Raw genomic sequence first — 20,462 nt, 5'->3', positions numbered from 1 at the left:
TTCAACAAATTCAAAATTCAGACAGATTCTGGGAAGCAGCAGCTGCATTCACTCAACTCTTGTTCCTTCCATAGAGTGAAAAATTCCCAGACACCTATTCAGAACATTTCCATTTATTCTTATTACTGTTCACCAACAAATAGCCTTAAGAATAACTTTGTTTTAAAGTTGATACCACATCCATGAAAAGACTGCACTGAGGAGGTAAGTTGGTCTGCTGCACACGCTAAAAACTTCCTAAAAATTACATGTAAGTCTGTAAAGCTATATAGCCAAAAAATAACACCTATAAAGGTAAAATTCAAGTCAAACTATGGTCATTCAAACCCTAACTTCTCTGTAAAGAGAAAATAAGATGATGTTGTTATGGTGTTTATTATGTACACTGATTTGTCGACAATACATACCACAATCAACTCCATTAAAGCAATGAAATATCAAAGTGCAACTTCTCTTGAATAAAGAATTAAGCTATACAAACAGTGGTAAAACATGAAAGTAAGTTTTGATACCAAAGACATCTGTTGACTGAAAGCTGATGCAAGACAGTATTCAAGTAATAATTAATTAATAATGCACTCAATGCTTACCCATCTCTTCCTTTACTGACAATTTTAACTTCAAAATAGTATATGCCACAGGCTGCAGGTATAGGATGGGTAGCTCGAACAGAAGCAGCATCTTTTGGAGTTTTTCCATGACCTGAAAAACAATTGCATTCAAAGAAAAGAAAAATGTATTTTAGACAACCGCAGATAACTCAAAGATATACATACCAATTACTCAAACCAGAAGGCTTATGTAATGAGTAAACAATATACAATATTCTAATCACCCTCATTTTTATGCTAGAATATTTTCTCCCAAAATTAAGTTTTCATTGTAGGCACCTGTATTGCAACTACGTATGCTATGTGAAGTTCTGGATATACTACTCTAAAGGGTTCTACAATTATTTGAAGGAAAACTAGAAAAAAGTTTCACCACAGTAAGTAACATAATTGACAAAAGCCCACCTGGGTTTGAAAGACCTGTATGATTTCTCAAATGCACAGGGCTTACACATTTTAATAGACTGAAACATGACATAGAGTTTAATCTAATGCTTAGTGCTTCTGAATCTTCAGGTTATTTAAGATACTTTAATTCTAGTGTCCTTCAGAATAAACATCAGTCATTACATAGAACATTCAACTCACAATTTATTTCCATGTTCTGAATGTTATTTCAGGACAGCATTAAGAGTTGCAGCCTGCAACTGAGCTAATGCAGCTCCTACTCCTTTTTCTTATAAGGTTCACTATGTATAAGCTCCACCACAAGAAGAACGTCCACTGCCAGCTCGTATCTACTCTGGGGGTTTTCAATGTAAACCAGAGAGCCACTTGCACTCTGCTAAGACTAACTCTTCTGAATGCATCATCCTCTTCACAGCCCTTTGTTCCAAAGGCAACTTGGAAGAAGGTTTTTGGCCAGATGACTTGCTTTAGCAGCAACCTGTTCAAGCAAGCTCAGCCTCTCCCAGGCACACCAAAACGCCTCAATTATTGTGTGGAAAGTCGCACATCGGGTCAGAAGACAGTTAAAAAAAAAAAGGAGAGCAAGACGGAAAGTGTTATCAGATCCTGGCAATTGGTATTTCAACAAGATGGTAACCAGGAACAGCCAGGAACAGATTGTCATTACCATAATTCACACAGATCCCATGTTCATTCTCCACGTGGATCTGAGGCATGATGAAAAGAGATGACTGTTTTGAGTGTGCTGTACAAATCACTTGGGCTGCAGCACTCCAGCCAACGCCTCCTGTCCAGACAGGGTGGCCTACTGCACCTGCACAGCCATTGATCTGCGTATGCCAAAAAAACAAACAAAAACCTCACTCCTTCCACTGACATTAACACTGGAAGTATTGCTCAGGAACAGATTAATCATGTCTCATGTGCAGCAAGTTGGGTCATACAGCAAGGAAGAAACTGTGGGAAAATGACAGTATAGCCAGGCAAAAGGATGAGGCGCAGCTGGCCTACTCTCCTGCACCTCTGTATAGAGCTCTCTAGTGTAAATGTTGGTAAAACAGTAAACGCTTATCTGCCTGTTGAGTTAGCACCAACCACCGTGCACCAAACGGGATATACTCAGCCAAGGAGAACCCTCCATTTCACCACTGCTGCACCTGCATTCAAAACTTTGCCAGCACAGCATGAATTCTTCATTTACTGAGATTACGTTTAACCTACCAAGTTTTTCTGATGTAACTAGTGCACCTCAGCATGTTACTGACTTAAGGCAAGTAGCCAACTACTTTATTTCTCTGGGTGCAAATACATTACTTGCTTCAATACGTCATTACTAAACAATTTATATGAAGATCCTTCAATCACCTCACAGGTTTTACAATATTAAGCTTATTACCTACCTTCTGTATGTTGTTTTCAGAAGTCTCATATGAGGAAAAAACACTAATTTACTCTTCCATGCACAAGATGACATGCATGTTTTCCTGTTGACCACTTTTAAGTTATTTCCTCAGGCTGTGTCAACAAAGGTAATAATCAAGTATATAACCTTACAGTTTCCAAAAGTTTTCTTCATTTTCAAGTGCTAGTAGCTCACTAATTCACCACTATAAATTAGATTATTATTTCCAAGTATGCAGAAATCCTTCAGCTAAAAGCCATCCAAAACTTATGGGCAGAACATTAAGCTCCTGAGAGATCCCTTAAATTTTGATGCATTAGTTAAGAGTGGGGGTTGCGGGGAAGGAAACATACTTTCTTTTTAAATGTCCTTAGGTTTTTACTTTAAAATAGACTGCAAAGAAGTTCCCTTGGTTACTCCATGCATTTGACAATCTGTGTAGCTTCAGTCTGAGTCAGGCTCCTTATTTGGGCAAGTTTTCCACATAGAAGACTGAAGTGGTAGGAACCAGCCAAAAATTATTGAAAATGCACATCTATTACCCAGTAGACTTTGTTTTGTGAAATCACATCTAAGTGTTTGAAAACAATACCAATTTAAGGTGTTCTTAGCACCTCTTCCTGAAACTAGTCACCTTCTCCCAACCCCTCCCCAATCCAGACAGCTATTTGCAAGGACATACCCTGAAACAGACTGATTAGCTGATCAGGCTTTAAGAAACCCACCAGATTTTTTTTTAAGCAACAGATCAGTTCCCTGATCCAGTTCACAACACAGGCACATACAGCTGTCACGCTGCAAGTGAGAGGTTGACACAGGGGCAGAAGTAAAAGGATCCCTTACCAGTATTGCCAAACACTTCATGCAGTGAAGAAACATGCTTTGGCAAGTCAGTGCCCAAAACTACTTTCATCACATTAAAGCATAAGACAGCCTAAATTTAGAACTGCTGTCCTTTAAATATGATCTCCTGTGGATTTTACTACTCATATATGCTGCTTTTATTTGTTCTTACACACGCTTATTATTCCTAACAGCAAATTCAACACCATCAAGCAGTTAACTACTTTCAAGTATTCCAAACACCTCTACATTGTCTCAATATGCTAGTTGAGACTTTCAGTACTACCCAGCTATGTTGGATTACATGAGGAGTCAAGAGATAGTGGTTATCAGGCAGCTTTAAAACAAGAGGCTCTTTACAGAACACATAGTTGAACTCCAGAATTCCTTACCAAAGAATATTATAGATGCTAGCGTTGAAGTGGATGCTGGACAAGCTTCTAGAACAGCAATTAACTGAAAAACTGCCTGCAGCTCAGGATATCTTTCAGCTTAAAATGGCTGGAAACTGAGAGGGAGGAAACACAGATACACCACATATGCCCAACATGTTTTTAGATTTTTCTATAGGCACTCAATTATGGCCACTGTCACTAATGTCCACCAAGTTGAGTGGCCCATTAGCTTGACATTACATACTGCTGCCACATTCCCTGCTAACCTGAATCTCCACTTCCTTGCTTGGAAATAAAAAGGAAATTTGACACCCAACTCTGAGCTATTGAACTGGAGGTTCCAAATGCCTGAAGTAGTTCATGAGAACATGGCCCCATGTTCCCTGAACAGACCTCATTCATAGTCACAAGCTATGGTTAAAGTATTTAAAAGAATATTTTTAATGTTGTTTAATAAATACTATAAAAATTAATCATTTTCAGCACTAAAAAGAGAATTCTGCAAACAGATACATTGGGCCAGGAAAAGGAAAACAGGTGTACAAAGCTTGAACTTTACTCTGCAAACCAGATCATAGGGAAGTTCAATTAACAGAATTGTTTTCAATTGGGCTTTCATTAAAAGTGCTTAACAACCATGAGTCAATCGTGCTTAAGGAGTACAGCTTTATTTTTTTAAGCACTCATTCACGCTGGTGATTTTTACTAAAAGTAGTATCATCAGTCCTTTAGCAAAATTAAATTGAAATTATTTAAATTTAAATTCCACCTGCTTCAAAAAAGCAGATTCAGATAAAACCATCTTTGGAGAAGCCATTTCAGCTTTCAAAAATAGAATCTTTCAGCCTAAATCTAAGTGTGTAATGCATATGCACCAAATAGTTCAAAAGTAGTCAATGGGAGTGTCTACCTAGACAAAGGTAAGAGTGTTTATACAGTTCAGTCCTTAAATGAAGTTTATATAAACTGAACTGCAGTTATTTCCAACAGGTGGTTCAATGACTTGCTCACACTGCCAAAAATAAAATAATCACAGCCCAATCTTCTGTTGAATTAATTAAGAAAGTTTCACTGAGACAAGAAAAAGACATGTGTGCAAATTACTGATTTTACTTCAACTTTTTCCCCAATTTAAAAAAGCAAGACATCTTGGAGCTATAAAGGTGCCCAAAACATGCATACCGTACTAAACTGAATGTAGTTCAACTGTTTTCTGCCACAAAAATTGATTTCATCCTTGTATCACTGAATGACAACACAGAACTATTACTACAGAATCCTGTTTGTTATAGAAATTGGGATGCATAGTTTGTACTGAAAAATATATTTTTATTAGTTTGGCACTAGAGACAGTTCAAAGGAAAATTCAGTGTAAATAAATGTCTGGCTAAGATTTCTTGGCCTGTGACACATTAGAAAATGTTCACACAATGGCAGCCGCCTCAAAATTGTATAACTTCCATTAGCTTATTTTGCACAATCGTCACAAGACTAACTTAAATGAAGCTACTAGAGGACTTTCCATTATTTTATCACTAATGATTTAGTCTGTTTACCTAAGTCTCTATATAGTTTCTTTCACAGTTACCATCTGCATTGAGTCTGTATTTTTATCTCCTTATACTATATGGCATAAGTTATTATCTACTGGAAACTGAACCAGTCTGTCTAGTGGAACATTCACATTACATATAGCATTTATGAAAGCCCCATTTTTCAACAAGATCCATGTGTTAATTCTGAATATTTTAGAAATATGTAGGAATATTTTAAAATATGTCTTAATAGCGACACAGTTTGTGTGGTAACTGCTTTACATGTAGCACACACTTGTCTGAACCCTTGTGCTTTCTTTATCACTTACATACAGCTCAGAGCTGTTATATTAAAATTGAGATTACACATTTTTGTCCAACACTGTTTTTCATGTTTCTCTTACATATATATACACCATAAACAACAGTCACAAGGACAGTGTTAGCTTTCTATAAGCTTGCATAGCTAACTGGCAGCAACACAGAAATGTATGTCTGTCTATCTAAAAACACAAAAATACCCATGGGTATAACCTTTAATATATTACAGTATCACTGATGCAAATGTGTATGTATTTCATATCCAGACTTTGACAAAGCTTCCTAATTAAGAGTCAGAATTTGTAGAAGCATAACAGAATAGCTCACTGTGGAAAGAAATTAGCCTGTTCTGGTAAATATCACATCAGTCAATGCGTTTTCCCTTCAAGCACCTCAGCACATATGTTTTCCTTTTCTTTTTAAGTAACACTGTGATTCTGAGAGAGAATGCAGAAGAGCACCTATAGAGCACTATATAGAGAATTAAGTAAACAGACTAAATCGCTGCTTGATCAACACCTGGTTTTGTGGCAGTTTTGATTTTTTTAAGAATTCTCTAGACTTCTTGCAAAAAGCTCCAGGTCCAGAAACATAGTACACAAAGCATCACAGCTGCAATGGGTAGAAAGATGTCTACTGCACCTTGTGTTTCCATGTAAATTGTCCACTGGTATGCATGAAAATGAAAGGAATCTTCAAAATTACATAGAGAGGACCATTACATACATAGAGAGGACAATTATATAGAGAGGACCATTATTTGCCTCACAAACCAATGAAAGAAAACTGTCATTGCTTGCACATTCAAATTATGAAGCTAGTTACATGAAAAAATGACTTTGAAAGCTTTTGCTGTGATTGTTCCCCCATCCATATTTTCAGAGGCAAGTATCCCCACACATCCACAGCGGAAAGAACGTACTGATGTTACCAGTTTCTGCCTCCTATCAGTCAGAAACAGAAGGAAGTTTACTCCAGAAACAGTTCTATAGCCAGAAATCTTCGATGGCAGCAGAGAAAGCTTAACTATACAAGGTACCTATGACAGAGTAACAGAAAATTGTGAGAGAATTGTGAAACAGAAAATTGTGAGAGAACTGGCTTCCTTGGACAGATCTGTCTTCTCTCCCTTCCCTGAGTATTTGGTCAAGAATACAACAGATCTTAATCTGTGCTCAATGTGTGATTCAAGCTGCCTTTTAACAAAAACATCTACCATCCTTCCACAACTACTTAGATAACTTCAGAAGCACTGAAGGTGCCAGTATTCCACAAGAAGATACTTTGAATACTTTCTTTTGAGACCTCCACTTGCAACTGACTTGCAGAAACAACATTTCACAGTGCTAAGCACATTCTTACTTGCCATCTCCCCTTACTCTCCTCACGGAACCTCATTTTCTTCCCTTTTCTCTTGTTCTTCGGGCTGAAAGACTGAGAAGGGAGAAAAGGCAGTATATGTTTTAATGTTTTTTCCCCCAGTTCACAGGTAGGAATGCCACGCCACCGTTCATTCCTTAGCCCACTTAGCAACTCCAGGTGCAAGGCTGGTAACTCATACATGGGCTGCCCTAACAGCCACCTTCATTACCAGGTGGAAAAGACGGGCCACTTCAGAGGCCATCCACTCAGATTTGCAGTTAGGAGAAAGAAGAGTGTATTCATGTTATATTGGCACCTCTCCTTTCTGCAGTTCTCTTGACTAATCTAGGAACACTTCAACCTTCATCACTTACTATTATTTAAGAGCTAGAGTAAAGGTATTTTATTATAAACTACTAACTGTGCTTTCTGACTTCTGGTAGACTATCCATAGTATTTCCCATATTATCTATACTTCAGAAACATGCAAAGCCTCTTGTAATTTCTTTGAGGTAATGAATTTTTTTTTAACACTAAGACAAAGGAAAGAAATGAGGAAGAACAGGAATAGCACAAATAAAGGTTGAAAATGTACAGTTACACTAACAGATCAGGGAGATTCTCTCTCTAAATTCTAGACTTGATGGCCACAAAGCTATGATTTAACAACAACAACAAAAAAAAAAAGCAAAAAACCACACCACCACTATGCACCACAAAATACAAAACGCTTCTAAAAATACAAGGTCATAAAACACTGAACAAAAGCCAGGAAATTCAAAGTTGAGTATTAAATAACATGTCCTTAAATCACTCAGTGCCTCCCAAAAACTTGCTCTATAGTCGTGAACCTCTTTTATTATCTTTGTATGGTGCATTAAACTTAGAATTTTTAACAGAGTAGTTTGTATGTAATAATAAAGCCTATGAAAAAAAGAAAGAGTCTCTGAAAGTACATTTAATCCTTTCACGGCAGCCAAATCCTGCCATGTGTTTGTGTTGCCGTTTTCCTTCTCCGATTAAATAGTAACATGTTTATCAAGATTTCACTTGCATTTCTTCACTGTAAACTCTGAGAAAGGGTAATTGCAAGGTTGTTTGTTTTTTTTCCCCTCCCATTACGTTCATTTGACTACAGACTGACAAAAGATCCAGTTCTTCACAGCCAACTCAGAAGTGGTTTTGAATCCACAACACTTCTACTTTAGGACTTGGGCCTAGAACACCAGATGTGTCTGTGTTTTTTCAGGTCAGAGTGTATGCTTATGTTTCCAGTTTTCATGACATTTCATAACAATCAACACAAGTTTTTCTTCTATTGCCTCTTGCTGATTTATACAAATGCATACTCCGATTTTCACCTTTTCTTTGAAAATCAGTAACTTTAACTATTAAAAGCCTAGGCGCAAAGTTATAACATCACCTTTACAAATATAAATCTTATTGTCATTCCTTCCCTGAAATCACTGTAGTCTGTACAACAGTTAGGCAAGACTATTACTTTAATTCCATTTTTCACAGTTTAAAAATAAACTCTGTTTTTCTCTGTGCTTTCCCCTCCCATCATTTCCGTGTTTAATAGCTTAACGCTTGCTGCTCTTAACTCCATTTAACCCTTGCTCTCCTCGGGAGAAAAAAAAAGCCACTTCTTTTCTTGCTCATTACCATAAACAGGACACGTCATGCCGATTCTCCTTTATTCTCCTGCCTCAGACCCAAACCTTCTGGTGATACCTGAATCCATGGAGGAAGTCTCGGAGTTTACATAATGCCCACTCCAGAAGCACAAGGAGGCGGGGGCGGCCCCTTGCCCTACCCCCCTTCCTCCCCGGCACCGCGACAGAAACGGGGGGAGGGGAGACAAAATAACGCTGAAATAAGGAAAAAACAAGACCCTTCTCTCCACGCTGCAGGCAATTTAGGGTATCAGAAAACACAGGAGAAGAGAGAGCGAGAGGAGCGTGTGCTATTTCCTGTTATTGTTACTCCTGTGCCCACTGCCCGACGGAGGGATCGGGCCGCTGCTCCCCGGCCCGCAGACCCCGGCCCAGGGAGGGCCCCCGCGCCCCGCCGGGTCCGGGGGGTCGCGGCGGCCCGGGCCGGCCCTCACCTTTGTAGTGTACCCGCAGGTTGTTCTGGGAGAGGCCGATGTAACTGAATTTGTCCTTCGGGCTCCAGGAGCGGGGCAGCGGCGTCTCCTGCTCGTCCACGGCCGGGTAGAGCCTCTTCAGCCGCCGCTTTAGCTCTTTCTCCTGCTCGTTCAGGGCCGGGTCGCCGTGCGGGAACGGCGCCGGGGCGCTGGTGCCGCTGCTGCTCCCCGCCGGCAGGCCCATCGCCGCGCCGGTACCGCCGCTCCCCGTCGCTGCGGGCCCGCTGCTGGCGGCGGGGGGTGGCGGCGGCGCAGCGGTGGCCGGCGGCGGGTGGAGCAGGAGCGTGGCGGCCGGTGCGGGGCCGAGGTTGGCGGCGGCGGCAGAGGGGATCCCCGGCGGGGGAGCGGCAGCCGCCAAGGGGAGCTGCGGCGGCGGCGGCGGCTGTTGTTGCTGTTGCCCGGACATCCCGGCTCCGGCCTCCTCCTCCGCCGCCACCTCCGGCGGTCGCGACTGTCACCGGACGGGCCTTTGGGCGGAGCGACGGGCAGGCCCGGGCGCTGCGGTGCGGGTCACCCCCAACCGGAGCGTCTCAGAAGGGGGCGGGGTGGGGGGTGTGATGACGACGGCGGCCGTGGCCCGTAGAGCTGCCCGATGAGAGCGGGGGGCGTCGCGGGGGTGCGGCGGAACCGGGTCCGGCCGGAGGGAGCGACTGAGGCGGGCAGAGCAGCGGCGCCGGGCGGAAGCGAGGCGGGCGGAGAGCGCGCGCCAGGCGCCGCGGCAGGGCTGGCTGTCCCCCTCTCCCTCCTCCTCTTCCACCTCCGCCTCCTCCTCCCGTCTCGCGCGCGCGCGCGCTCTGTCCAGCCCCGGCGCGCGAGGCGCCGCCGCCGTGCGTTCCCCGAGTCAGCTGAGCCCGCGGCCTCTGCCCCGCCCGCCCCCTCCCGCGCTCGCGACGGCGCGGGGAAAGGGCGGGGCCTGCGCCCCTCGGCGGGCTCGAGGCTGGGCGGTGCGCGACGAGGCGCGAGGGCGGCGGCGGCGGGAGACGGGCGTTGCTGGGGCGCTGAGGGAACGGTGCGGGGGCGGAGAAAATAGATGGCGACAGGCCGGCGTCGTGCCTGGGGTGACAGGGAGGCTGCCTCTTGTCAGGCCCCGCTCCTCTTCGCTGCCCGCGGGCCGCGCCAGGGGACGGGAGCGAAGCACTACAGAGACCGGGGCAGCGCTGCCCGCGGGAGGTGGGAGAGCTTGGTAATGTCTCTGCCGAGGAGGACGGGACGAACAGAATGGTGTTCCTGGGGGGATATTGTTCCTTTTTTTTTTACTTTTTTCTTTTCTCCTTTGTTCTATGCTTTAAGTGATAGGCCCAAGCCTGTCAGTATACGAAACTGGACAACGTCCTCAGACATGTGATGTGACCTGTGGGGTTGTTCTGTGCAGGGACAGGAGTTGAACTCCATGATCCTTGTGGGTCCCTTCCAGCTCAGGACACTGATTTTATGATACTACAATATTTTTTTGTATAATTGATGTCATTGATTAATAAGCAGTTGCATGCACTAATATTTTCACATGACAGCAATGGAAGAGAAACGTCTACAAACAAGCAAGCATGACTTCAAAAACATCAGAAGGGAGTTTCACTGGCACGTCTAGAACCTGAAAAATTGAATGCTTCACAAACCATTTCCAGCTGCTGGTGTGTTGGAGAACAAGTACAGAAGCAGGAAATAGAGGAGGTTAATTATGCTTTACCTGTGTGAAATGACTGCTGAGGTAATGCAGGTGTGACACTTGCAAAGGTTTGTAAGAAGTGAAATGTTTCTTGCCTATAGTCACCCAAGTATCCTGTCACACGGACTGCTCCGTGTTGGCTAGTAGCATTTATGGCTGAGCAAAATGCAGTCATCTAAAAATACCCTATCAAAAGGAGCTGCAAACTTTACAAGAGTAGAAATGCCTGGGGTGGACATCAAAACACGTGCTGAATCATGCCGTAGGGTCAGTTACGCTGGCAGTGGTAGGCTATCTCCCACTAGATCTAAGTTTGCTTTCTAAGATTTAGAGATTGTTGCAAACAAGGAAGCTTAATTTAGAGTTTAAAAAAAATACAGTATTTGGCTAACATGAACTATTTGGGGAACATATTTGTTATGTTCATAAATTTAGATGTGTCTTAACTCTTTTTTGAATTTATTTTTTTTTTCCATAGCTACTGACTAAGTCGTGGCTCATTTAACATCCATGCAAAAATATTTCATGTTACCCATTTTGAGATTGCCACTATCAAGTTCCTATTTCTTGTACAATAAGACAGGAGAGCAGGCGTTTTTGTGTTTAACTCTTGACATTATTCCCTGATTGCTTTTGTCCTGTCATTTACTACCTTCCTAGGATAAATAATCCAAATCTATCAAAATATTGTTTTTTTTATAAAAGCCTTTTCCCCCAAACATGCCCACAGACAGATTCATCCATATCACTTTTTCTGAGGTAGGATGTACTGTATACTATGCCAGGGGAGAAAATAAATTCCTTTATGTTTAGATATTCTATTACTTGGTATTAACCAGTATGTTATTTATTCCCTCTGTGTTCTATTAGCTTATTTGTTTTCTGACTACAGCTTTGTGAGGATTAGAGATAGCACACGGATATTTACCTAAAAGCCCAGTTTCTGCTTTTCAGTTGACATAAACGAATTGAAACCTGTCATACTCAGCAGCAGTACTTGTGTTCCTCTCCACATGCATTATTTTGCATTTTCAACATGGGACTTAATTCATCATTACATGATCCATTCCGTTTTGTTAGGGCTTTGCCATCATTACAGTCCTCTCTTGTCTTGCTTAGCTGAAATAATTGTGGCAGCTGCAAATTTTACTATCTTACAGTACAGCACTCTTTCTAAATCAGTGGTAAATATAGCAACAATATGCAACATGCAACAGAGCCCTGAAGCAGGCTGTCCTTAACCTTCTGCCATTGCAGAAACTCACTGTTGAATTCTGCTCTTTGTTTTCCATCTCCACCAAAATCTCTTTGGTTTTAGAGTGGGGTTTTTTTTAATGCTTTCAAATAATTTCAATAGATGGATCAGCCAGAAATTATTTTGCTTTGCAGAAAAGCCTAGTTAGGCCTAATTTCTGATGCAGAAATTTTCTTCTGTGTGCTTGTTTTTTTATTTGTGTACTTTTAGTGACTGTTTCACCCAAAGAAGAGAAGATGCAATCCAAGCTTTCGAGCAACTGAGGATATTTGTTTGGCCTCTTTTTGAACCCAGCAACACGGTGTCAACATGTCAGACAGGGGTTTTAATGTGAGTGCAGGTGATTATTTCCCTACATCACTCCAGGACCCAGCTCCCCCAGGCAGACATGCTGCATGGGCATCAGCTTATGGTGCACCCATCAGCTGTCCTTGGGGAACCTACAGCCAGAGGAGGGGGGCGAGCGGCCCTTGACTGACACCCTCCAGGAAGCAGCCATAAGGATAAAGCTTTCCTGAGTGCACAAGCATGTCTTCTCACCACAGAGCGTTCTGCATGGCCTCGACGTTGCTGGGGTTAATTTAACTGCTGAATCTTGTGTTGGCTGCTCTCTGTGATGAGTGAGTAGGTGGGCTGTGGCCATCTGTGCCAGGGATGCCAGCAGCGTTCTGGTTGTCATCGAGAAACACAGGCAGGATTCTCCTTGGGAGTCTATTTTTGTGTATGTCCTTTGTCCCCCTGTAGGACCGAGCCTCCTAGTGACACATGAATTTAGTACATATGCTACGGCTGCCAGCCTGACAAACGTCCAGCCTCTTTCTCTCTGAAATCTAATATATTCCTGTTTGTAGTGATGGTAACTGTTTGCTGTTCTTTAGTATTTTTCCTGCTTAAGTTTTTCCAATGCGTAGTTTCTTTGTAACTGTTTTGGAACTAATTTTCCCTGCTTCAAGAAGCTGCTTGGAAATCAGCAGTCTGTTATTTATTGTTGTACCTACTGTGCTGAATTGCTGCTCCTAGTGAGAAAAAAAAAAACACTAAGAAGTAGGCTATGATATTTTAACAGTGTTAAGGATAGATCTCTTCAAACCACTTGGGTGATTTTTTGCTGAGCCCTTTACTATTTGGACTATTTTTTCTTTCTTGTTAATTTAATTGCTCATATATAGGATAGGCTTGATGAACTGACAAATGAAAGACTTGCCAAAATCAATCACATATGAATTATAGGCCATCATGAGCTATTAACTTGGTTGAATCAAATGGTAATCAAGTTGCAATTTACAGTATTACTGTATTGTTGTTCACACATAGCATGGTGCTTCTGCTTTTATGAAACTTAGTAATCCACTCAAGGAAATTATTTTTTTGTATGAGTCAACTCTACCTGTGCCTATCATCTTAGACCAAGAGTGATTAGAAATCACTCTTGTTTGCCAGTGCTTCACTTGTGGTATTTATATATATATATGTATGTATGTATAGTTTTGGTACTTGAACACCAGTGTGTATACACAGCAGGAGCAGGCTTGTTTTCTTTATTCTGTTCTTACCTTTCTGGTATGTACATGGGCACTGTGATTTATGGGGACCCCAAGTTTTATGGAAGTATGATCCTCTCTTTGTACAAAATCTCACCAAATTTAATCTCTATAGCCCCGTTTCTTTGAATTTATTTGCATTTTGTTAATGAGTTTGTAGCTTAATCATAGTTAACTTCATGTTTTCTTCCAAAGTTATTAATAGCTCTTTAGCCTATCCTCTTTCCACACTGAAGAACAATTATTTTTGATCATTTTCTGGTTCATCAGGTGAGGTTTCTTTGCCCAGTATTAAAAGGCAGTTTAAGGAGAACTGAAAATTTGTTTATCGGGATAGATCGTAAATACAAGATTTTATAGTCTTTGCTGTCTTGGCTACTGTACAAGCATCATGTTCTAACTAAAATGTCAAAATGATCACAGAAATAAAATGCCCTCCAAGCTAGAATATAATGTGTTTTATTCACAAGACAAAATTATGCGGAGGGCAGGATAGAACATATGATGAGACACATTGGTTTATTACTTTTGTGAAAACAGATACCAAACCATAACACTATTAGAGAAGTGATTCTCAGCTAGTAGGTCAAAATCCATTTCTGAGTCACCATGGATTTCTGCTGAGGGTGGAAGCAAGCTGGCATGATTTGAATGTTGGAATATAAAGAAAAAATCCTTGGAGAGTAACTAAAAAACAAAACAACAACAACAACAAAACAAACACTGCCCCCACCCCACAAACAATACCAAAAACCCCAAAACAAGCAAACAAGCACCAAACAAAACAAAATCAAACAAAACAAAACAAAAAAAAAACAAAAAAAAAAAAAAACAAAAAAAAAAAAAAAAGACCCAACCAAACCACAGCGGCCAGAATTTCTGTAGTAAAGGAGTTCGTTTGGCCAGATCAACCTGAACTAAAAAGTCCCTTTGTGGTATGTAAGCAAGTGAAGTAAGAGTGAGGGACAGGAAAAGATCATCCAGCCTCGGGACACTGGCAGAGCAAAGCACCCTGCACCTCTTCTCCCCCCTGCTCTGGCTGGGTGTGTGGGCTGGATGCCTCCTGCCAGAGGCTGGAGGATTTCCAGTGCCCTTTTAATTAATGAGGGGCAGGTGGGTCACAAAACCACCGAGTTTGGAAGTTGCTGAGTGGCTGGGCACTACAGGACATCCTCTATATGATATTTAGGATGGAAATTTACAAGTTAGGTGCTTTGGGTAAACATTTTAAAGTTCCCCTGACAAAGCAGGCGGTGTTTTGTTCCCAGTCACTGCATTGGTAGGGTGCCCATTACCATAGATGAGCAAGCTCAAAGACTGCGGGCTTTCAGAAACACATGGGATGTGTCAAGCTGACCCACTTCTTGAAAGCCTTTTTGAAATGTCCTGTACTTGTTAGATGTTAGGATGTCAAGAATGTTTAAGTCTCCACTGATGGGATAATTATTGTTATGGTGTTTATAGAGGTGGGAGGGCCCTAAGGGAAAGGAGGCCAAAAAGGAGAATCAGGAAGTAAGATGACTAAGGCTCTGGGAATTGCACGCAGATTGAGTTTTGTCGTGTTTTTTTCTTTCACTCACTTGGCTCTTCAGTAAAATAGATGTTTACATGTGAGAAACTATCTTTTCCTGTCTGCATCTCTCACACCTACAAATTCAAATGCGCCACATGCTAATCTTAGTGGCAGAAGTAGATTTTAAATGGACTCTAGGAATATGAAACTGTCAGGTGAAAACACTTGAGTTTTAATAATTTTTAGTTATTGTAGCTGCTCCCAGTCCTACTGCCAGTCTGTAGTTTGCCTCTGTCACATCTGTTCCGAGGAAACAGGTCAGCATGAAATCCTGAACATTTGCTGAAATCTGAAATCCTGAAAATCTGCTGCCCTTGTTAGATAGTAGTATTTTACTGCACAGGACTGAACATTATGTTATGATTTATGGACTATATTAAATATACCAGAAGCCTGCAGAATGTACAGACAGTTGCCTCCTTTTATTTTAAGAGTACAAAAACATGCATCTTCAAAGCACATCATCTGAGAAAGTGGAAAATATTTTTCTAACTTTATTCAGTTACAGTAACCTTGGAGAATACGTGCATGACAGAGCGATTAAAATATTTCAAACAAGGTCATGATTTGAGAGGTCATTAATTTTAAGATTAACTTGCCGTTACTTATGCTATCATGATTGCAATGTATATGCTCAGAAGCTTGGAGGAAGAGTAGCTTCCTGTTCTAGTAGTTATTATTATTATTATGATTATTTATTGTTGTTTGCCAAGCCACACCTATGCTAACCTCTGTCATCAACAATATTGTTTAATCAGCTTTAAAATGGCAGAATCTTATCTAGCTGGCAAATTCTTTTAACTTACCTTATGAACTTACCTGTTTAAGGAAGCTAGAGAGTATGATATGAAAATCTTTACTATACAAAAGCTGCAGCATTGTCACTGAATTTTATAGCTGCATGGTACTTGGAAGTGTCTTAATGATAAAGTCTTCTTTTCTAGGATTCAAAATCCTGAGAAAGGCTGAGGGATTATCTGGCCTTCGCAGCTGGACCAGCTATCCCATGATCATTCCTGACAGGCACTTGTTTAAACTCTTCTTAAAACATGCTGTGACTGATTCACTAACAGGTTTCTCTTGTGTTTTGACCAGCAAAAATGTAAGGGAATGTTTGAAAGTACATATTTAATATGGATAGTCTGAAAATGAAATGGAATACAAGCTTTTCTGTTGCTTGAAAAAAACCCCAAACAACTGTGCTTTTTAAAACATAAAATTTAAGCTTTGATCCAGATTTGCATTGCCACAGTAAATGTTCAAAACTCATGAGTCAATGCCCACTCACAAATGAAATTGGCTTAAAAGCCCATTTTCTTAAAAATAAGACATTTAGAGAGGAAGGGTAGGTGGTTGGTTATTTGCCATCTGTTTCCAGAGCTTTTAGGAGACCTGCCTTTCATACTTACAAGCTTTTGCCATACAGAGGAATCAAAAACTTGCTTAAAGAATATGTAAGCTGGGATTCTTACTGCAGTCTCTTGATTTTGGCAGCTGAAAGAAAAAGTATTGAAGGATTTGCAATGAAATAATGAAAATCAGAACCACCTAATCTGACCAGACAGCATTCTGACATCATCTCAGTGTCACATGTTTGTAGTGGAACAAACAGTAACCTGTATGTACTGATCCCCTCATATTTAATATTCTTAGTATTTTTTGAGAAAGGCTGAGGAAAAGTGTGGAGAACAAATCTTTTACATCTCAAAAAGCTCTCCTAGCATTCCACTGTACATTGCTAACTTCAGTTCACGTTTCTGTTTCTTAAGGTAATTAATGTATAATAATGCTTCTTAATGGGCAAATGCTGTCTGGACTCAAAGGCCCCAGCAGGTTAAGTTGCATGGTAGGAAGGAAATTTTTTTTCAACATGAAGAGTGTAGGAAACTAACAATTGAGTGTTGTCATGGATTTGTCTCACTTGGCTAGTTCTTGGTAATTAAAGGAAGGTTTTGATAAACAAATAGTTTGCTTAATTTTAATGGTGTGTGGTTAGGAGTTCTAGGATAAACTTGCTTGTTAGAGATTCCTCATTTCTTCTAGTGAATGTGTTATGTTGTTGACATGCTGAGCAACTTAAGTAAACCCTGTGAATGCAAACAACTCCTTTTATATAGTGTCTTGCAGTTAGCTGCCGAACTTGTTAAAAGTGCAATTCTAACAACTTGCAAGTTTACTCAAGTGCCATATTAGATTCATATGGGAGGTAGCATTTACCTGTAGCTCTGAACTAACCCTTACAAAAGTACAGTCAACAGGAGGCCATATGTTGTAGAAGGTCATTACTTCTAACAATAACCAATAGCATGAAGTTGTATTGGAGAACCACCTCATTGGTGAGAGCAATACAAATATCACATGAAAATCCTCTCATTAGGTTAATTAGATTTTTCTTGGTTGCTGCACCAACCTGCCTGGATTTTTAGATGAGGGTTCATGCTAAAAAAAGTTCATTTGACTCTGAGGAGTCTGAAAATGTATTTCTAAAAGTTGTTGCCAGACTGCAGAAAGGTACAAACTGGTGCATAGAGAGACGTGTTACAGTTCTGATTGACATAAGGTTCCTGGACCACATGAGCCTCTTACCCACTGAGTGACACACCGTGGAAGCAAACCAGAAGCTGTTAAGCACTACAGTTTCTCTCTGCGAACAGCTTACACTGGTTGTGCATCAGCTGATGGTGAGCTTTACTGGGAATGAACCTAATACACCCAGTAAGAGTGTTCTCTGTCAGTACGAGAAGCAGGAATCAGAATCATTTCACTGACCAGTGCATTGGGTATCTCACTTAAGTTCTCACCTTGGTCCTGTCAGCAGTTAATGGAGAAACACACGTACCTGGAGGACATCCCTCCTGTTCTAGCACATTTGACAAAAACAAATGAACCGGTTCCTGCTTAAGCAAGCATTCTGCATTCTGGAGGCAGCTATATGTAATCATACAAATGAAGACTACCAGGATGCAAGTGCACCCAGAGGGAAAGAATTAAAGCTGCAAAGCTGGATCCAAATTAATGCGTTTCTTATTATTACGGGTGCTTGACTTTGAAACCTTTACAATGTCTTAGAATATTTTTACAGGCATGAGATATTTACTTTAATCTCACTGTATAGGAAATTTAAATCTATGTCATTTTAGATAGTATAATTTGTGGGCGATTAGTTTGGTTTTTAGTGATTTATTTTAGTACATATTTGGCTTCTAGAGACAGCATATTGTTCAAAGCATGCTTTTGCTCTCCAAAGCCTCTGCCTGCAGCATGAATTCCTTTATTTGATGCAACTCAGCACAAGGGTCTTTACCTTGGCACTGTGGGTCCTGTATGTGCTGTTAGGTGCCACCAAGCACCCTCCTGAATGTCCTGGTGCCTCTGGGACATGCCTGGTTAGCACAGAGCTGGGTGTGCAGCACAACCTGACACACGGGTGGCCCAGCAGGAAGAGCAACAGTAGGTGTGGGCTGGGTTGCTGTCCCGCTTCTCTGCCTGAGCTTTGTGTCTGAGCAAGGAAAATGGGAAGTAGGACTGGATGGATGCTGAAGAGTTGGGACCAAAAGCTGCTGAAGATGTGGTGCAGCTGAAGTGAGATGCAACTCAGTGACGCATCATCCCAGGCTCATAGGAGGAAGTGAGACAGAGCTTGGGTGAGAAGAAATACACTTGCAAAATTAAACACTTCATAGGAAAAATAACCTCTTCACCTCAGTTGCTGGCATCTCAATTTTCACCACTAATCCAGGAATTGCCATATGTAGTATGAGACATTAATGCTGGCCCTAATTGTGTTGACTGCCCCTCATCTCTAGGATAAGATTTGACCTTTTGCAGACTTGCTACTTCGCAGTGTTTTCTCTCTACCCTCCAAACCTCTGTCTGTTTTCTGTATTGAACTTTCCTGCTATGTATCCTTTAATCTCTTTTTAGGCAGAAGTAAAAGTTCCTTGTGGGCAGAGATGCTTATTTGTCTGTTATAATTTATCCACTGTATAGGAATCACATAGTTATATAAAGCAGTAATACTATTAATAGCAGAGACGGCAGCAACTTCTCTTTCAAACTTTCAATAAAAATTCTCTATCAATTTAGGTCGAAGCGTGATCCATAATTAAAGTGGCACAGTCTTATGTACAGAAGGAATATTGAATCACAGTGAAAAATGCAGGAAAAGGAAGTATTATAATCACATCTACCCACAAAGAATATAGATGCAGTCACACAAATCTTTTAAATGTTCCTTGGTTAGGTATGTGCTTATAGCTTGATATTGTCTTGGGCAGGATTGATCTTAACTAGAAGACAAAACCAGCAAACATTGCTGGGGAAACAGTGCCGGAAAAGCTTTGGAGACCCCCTTCCCGTGCTGCAACAAGGAACCAATCATTCCTTGTTGATGAATGGCTAGTAACAAAGTGTGAAAACGGTAGTTAAAAATTGGCCAACAAGAAGTGCCAAGTGATGGTTATCTGAACTTTATGTTTTCTGGCTCTGGCAACAAAGGGTTCTCTCTCTGTTTCTGAAGAAATTAATGCTAATGATGACATGTCTAGAAACATCTTTTCAAGAAGTGGTACTGAAGATGGACATCAACACTGCCTGGAAGACAACTCTTATTTCTTTTAATATGGGTCCTAAAAGCAGGTGAAGGTAGGAAGAGGAAGAAGTGCTATACGCAACTACAATTAGCCCTGTATTTTATCAAAACCCTGTATAGTTTCTAAGCCTGTTCAAGAATGACCTTTTTACTTTAATTTTTAACTGAGAAGAATGGACATAATGTACAGGTATAACAGCCTCCAATGCTTAGTGCAGAACTTAGGAAGTATGGTAGGAAGAAGCCAGGTATCTACTACTGTATTGAATTTAAAGACATTGTCAAATTAACAAGGCCTGAATTGTTAATACATTTATTTACTTCTCATGAAGTGATATAACATTCTCTTCCACATCCTGAAGGTCATTACCATCAGTATATTTATTTTGGCTCTTTGGTGATGTTGAACATCCAGTACTGTGCCTTTTACAAACACACACATGAAAAAAAAAAAAAAAATCACTAATTCATGCTCCTTCAGTGCTGCCAAGAACGCAGCAAAGTGTAACCAACCTGCATATGGTTTGAATGTGGCAAAATGTCTGCACCCTACCTACACTACAGGCACAGCTCTACTGGAAGAAATATCCCAACTAGGTTTCAAGGGTGGATAAAATTCTTCTAGGGGAACTCAAATGCCTGGTAGAAGAGCTGTCCTCAGCTGGCTGCAGTTTGGTTCCTCTATCTCATATCCTGTGCCTTAAATGAGAGTTACACTCATTGTTGTGGAGCACCATTCCGATCCACTTACACGTTTTCCTCCCACAATTAGGAGGCAGTAAGGAAAACAACTTGACCAGTAGTGCTTTA

General features: G+C 41.0%; 1 protein-coding gene across 3 annotated transcripts in view; it reads right to left on the bottom strand.

Moving 5' to 3' along the window:
* RANBP9 (RAN binding protein 9) overlaps positions 1-9,546 on the bottom strand; it is a 40,461-nt gene extending 30,915 nt beyond the window's left edge. For all 3 annotated transcript variants that reach the window (XM_080338830.1, XM_080338831.1, XM_080338832.1), the window contains exons 1-2: positions 8,988-9,546; positions 591-702 (exon numbers count right to left, since the gene is read on the bottom strand). In XM_080338830.1, coding sequence (XP_080194956.1) covers positions 591-702; positions 8,988-9,432 — 557 coding nt within the window. In that variant the 5' untranslated portion in view covers positions 9,433-9,546. The remainder of the gene's footprint in view (positions 1-590; positions 703-8,987) is intronic.
* Positions 9,547-20,462: the final 10,916 nt, after the last annotated feature.

This window comes from Nesoenas mayeri, assembly GCF_963082525.1.
Source record: "Nesoenas mayeri genome assembly, chromosome: 2".
NCBI classification, from domain to species: Eukaryota; Metazoa; Chordata; class Aves; order Columbiformes; family Columbidae; genus Nesoenas; species Nesoenas mayeri.
Note: the sequence above shows the minus strand (reverse complement) of the source record. Positions and strands in the feature narration are given on the sequence as shown.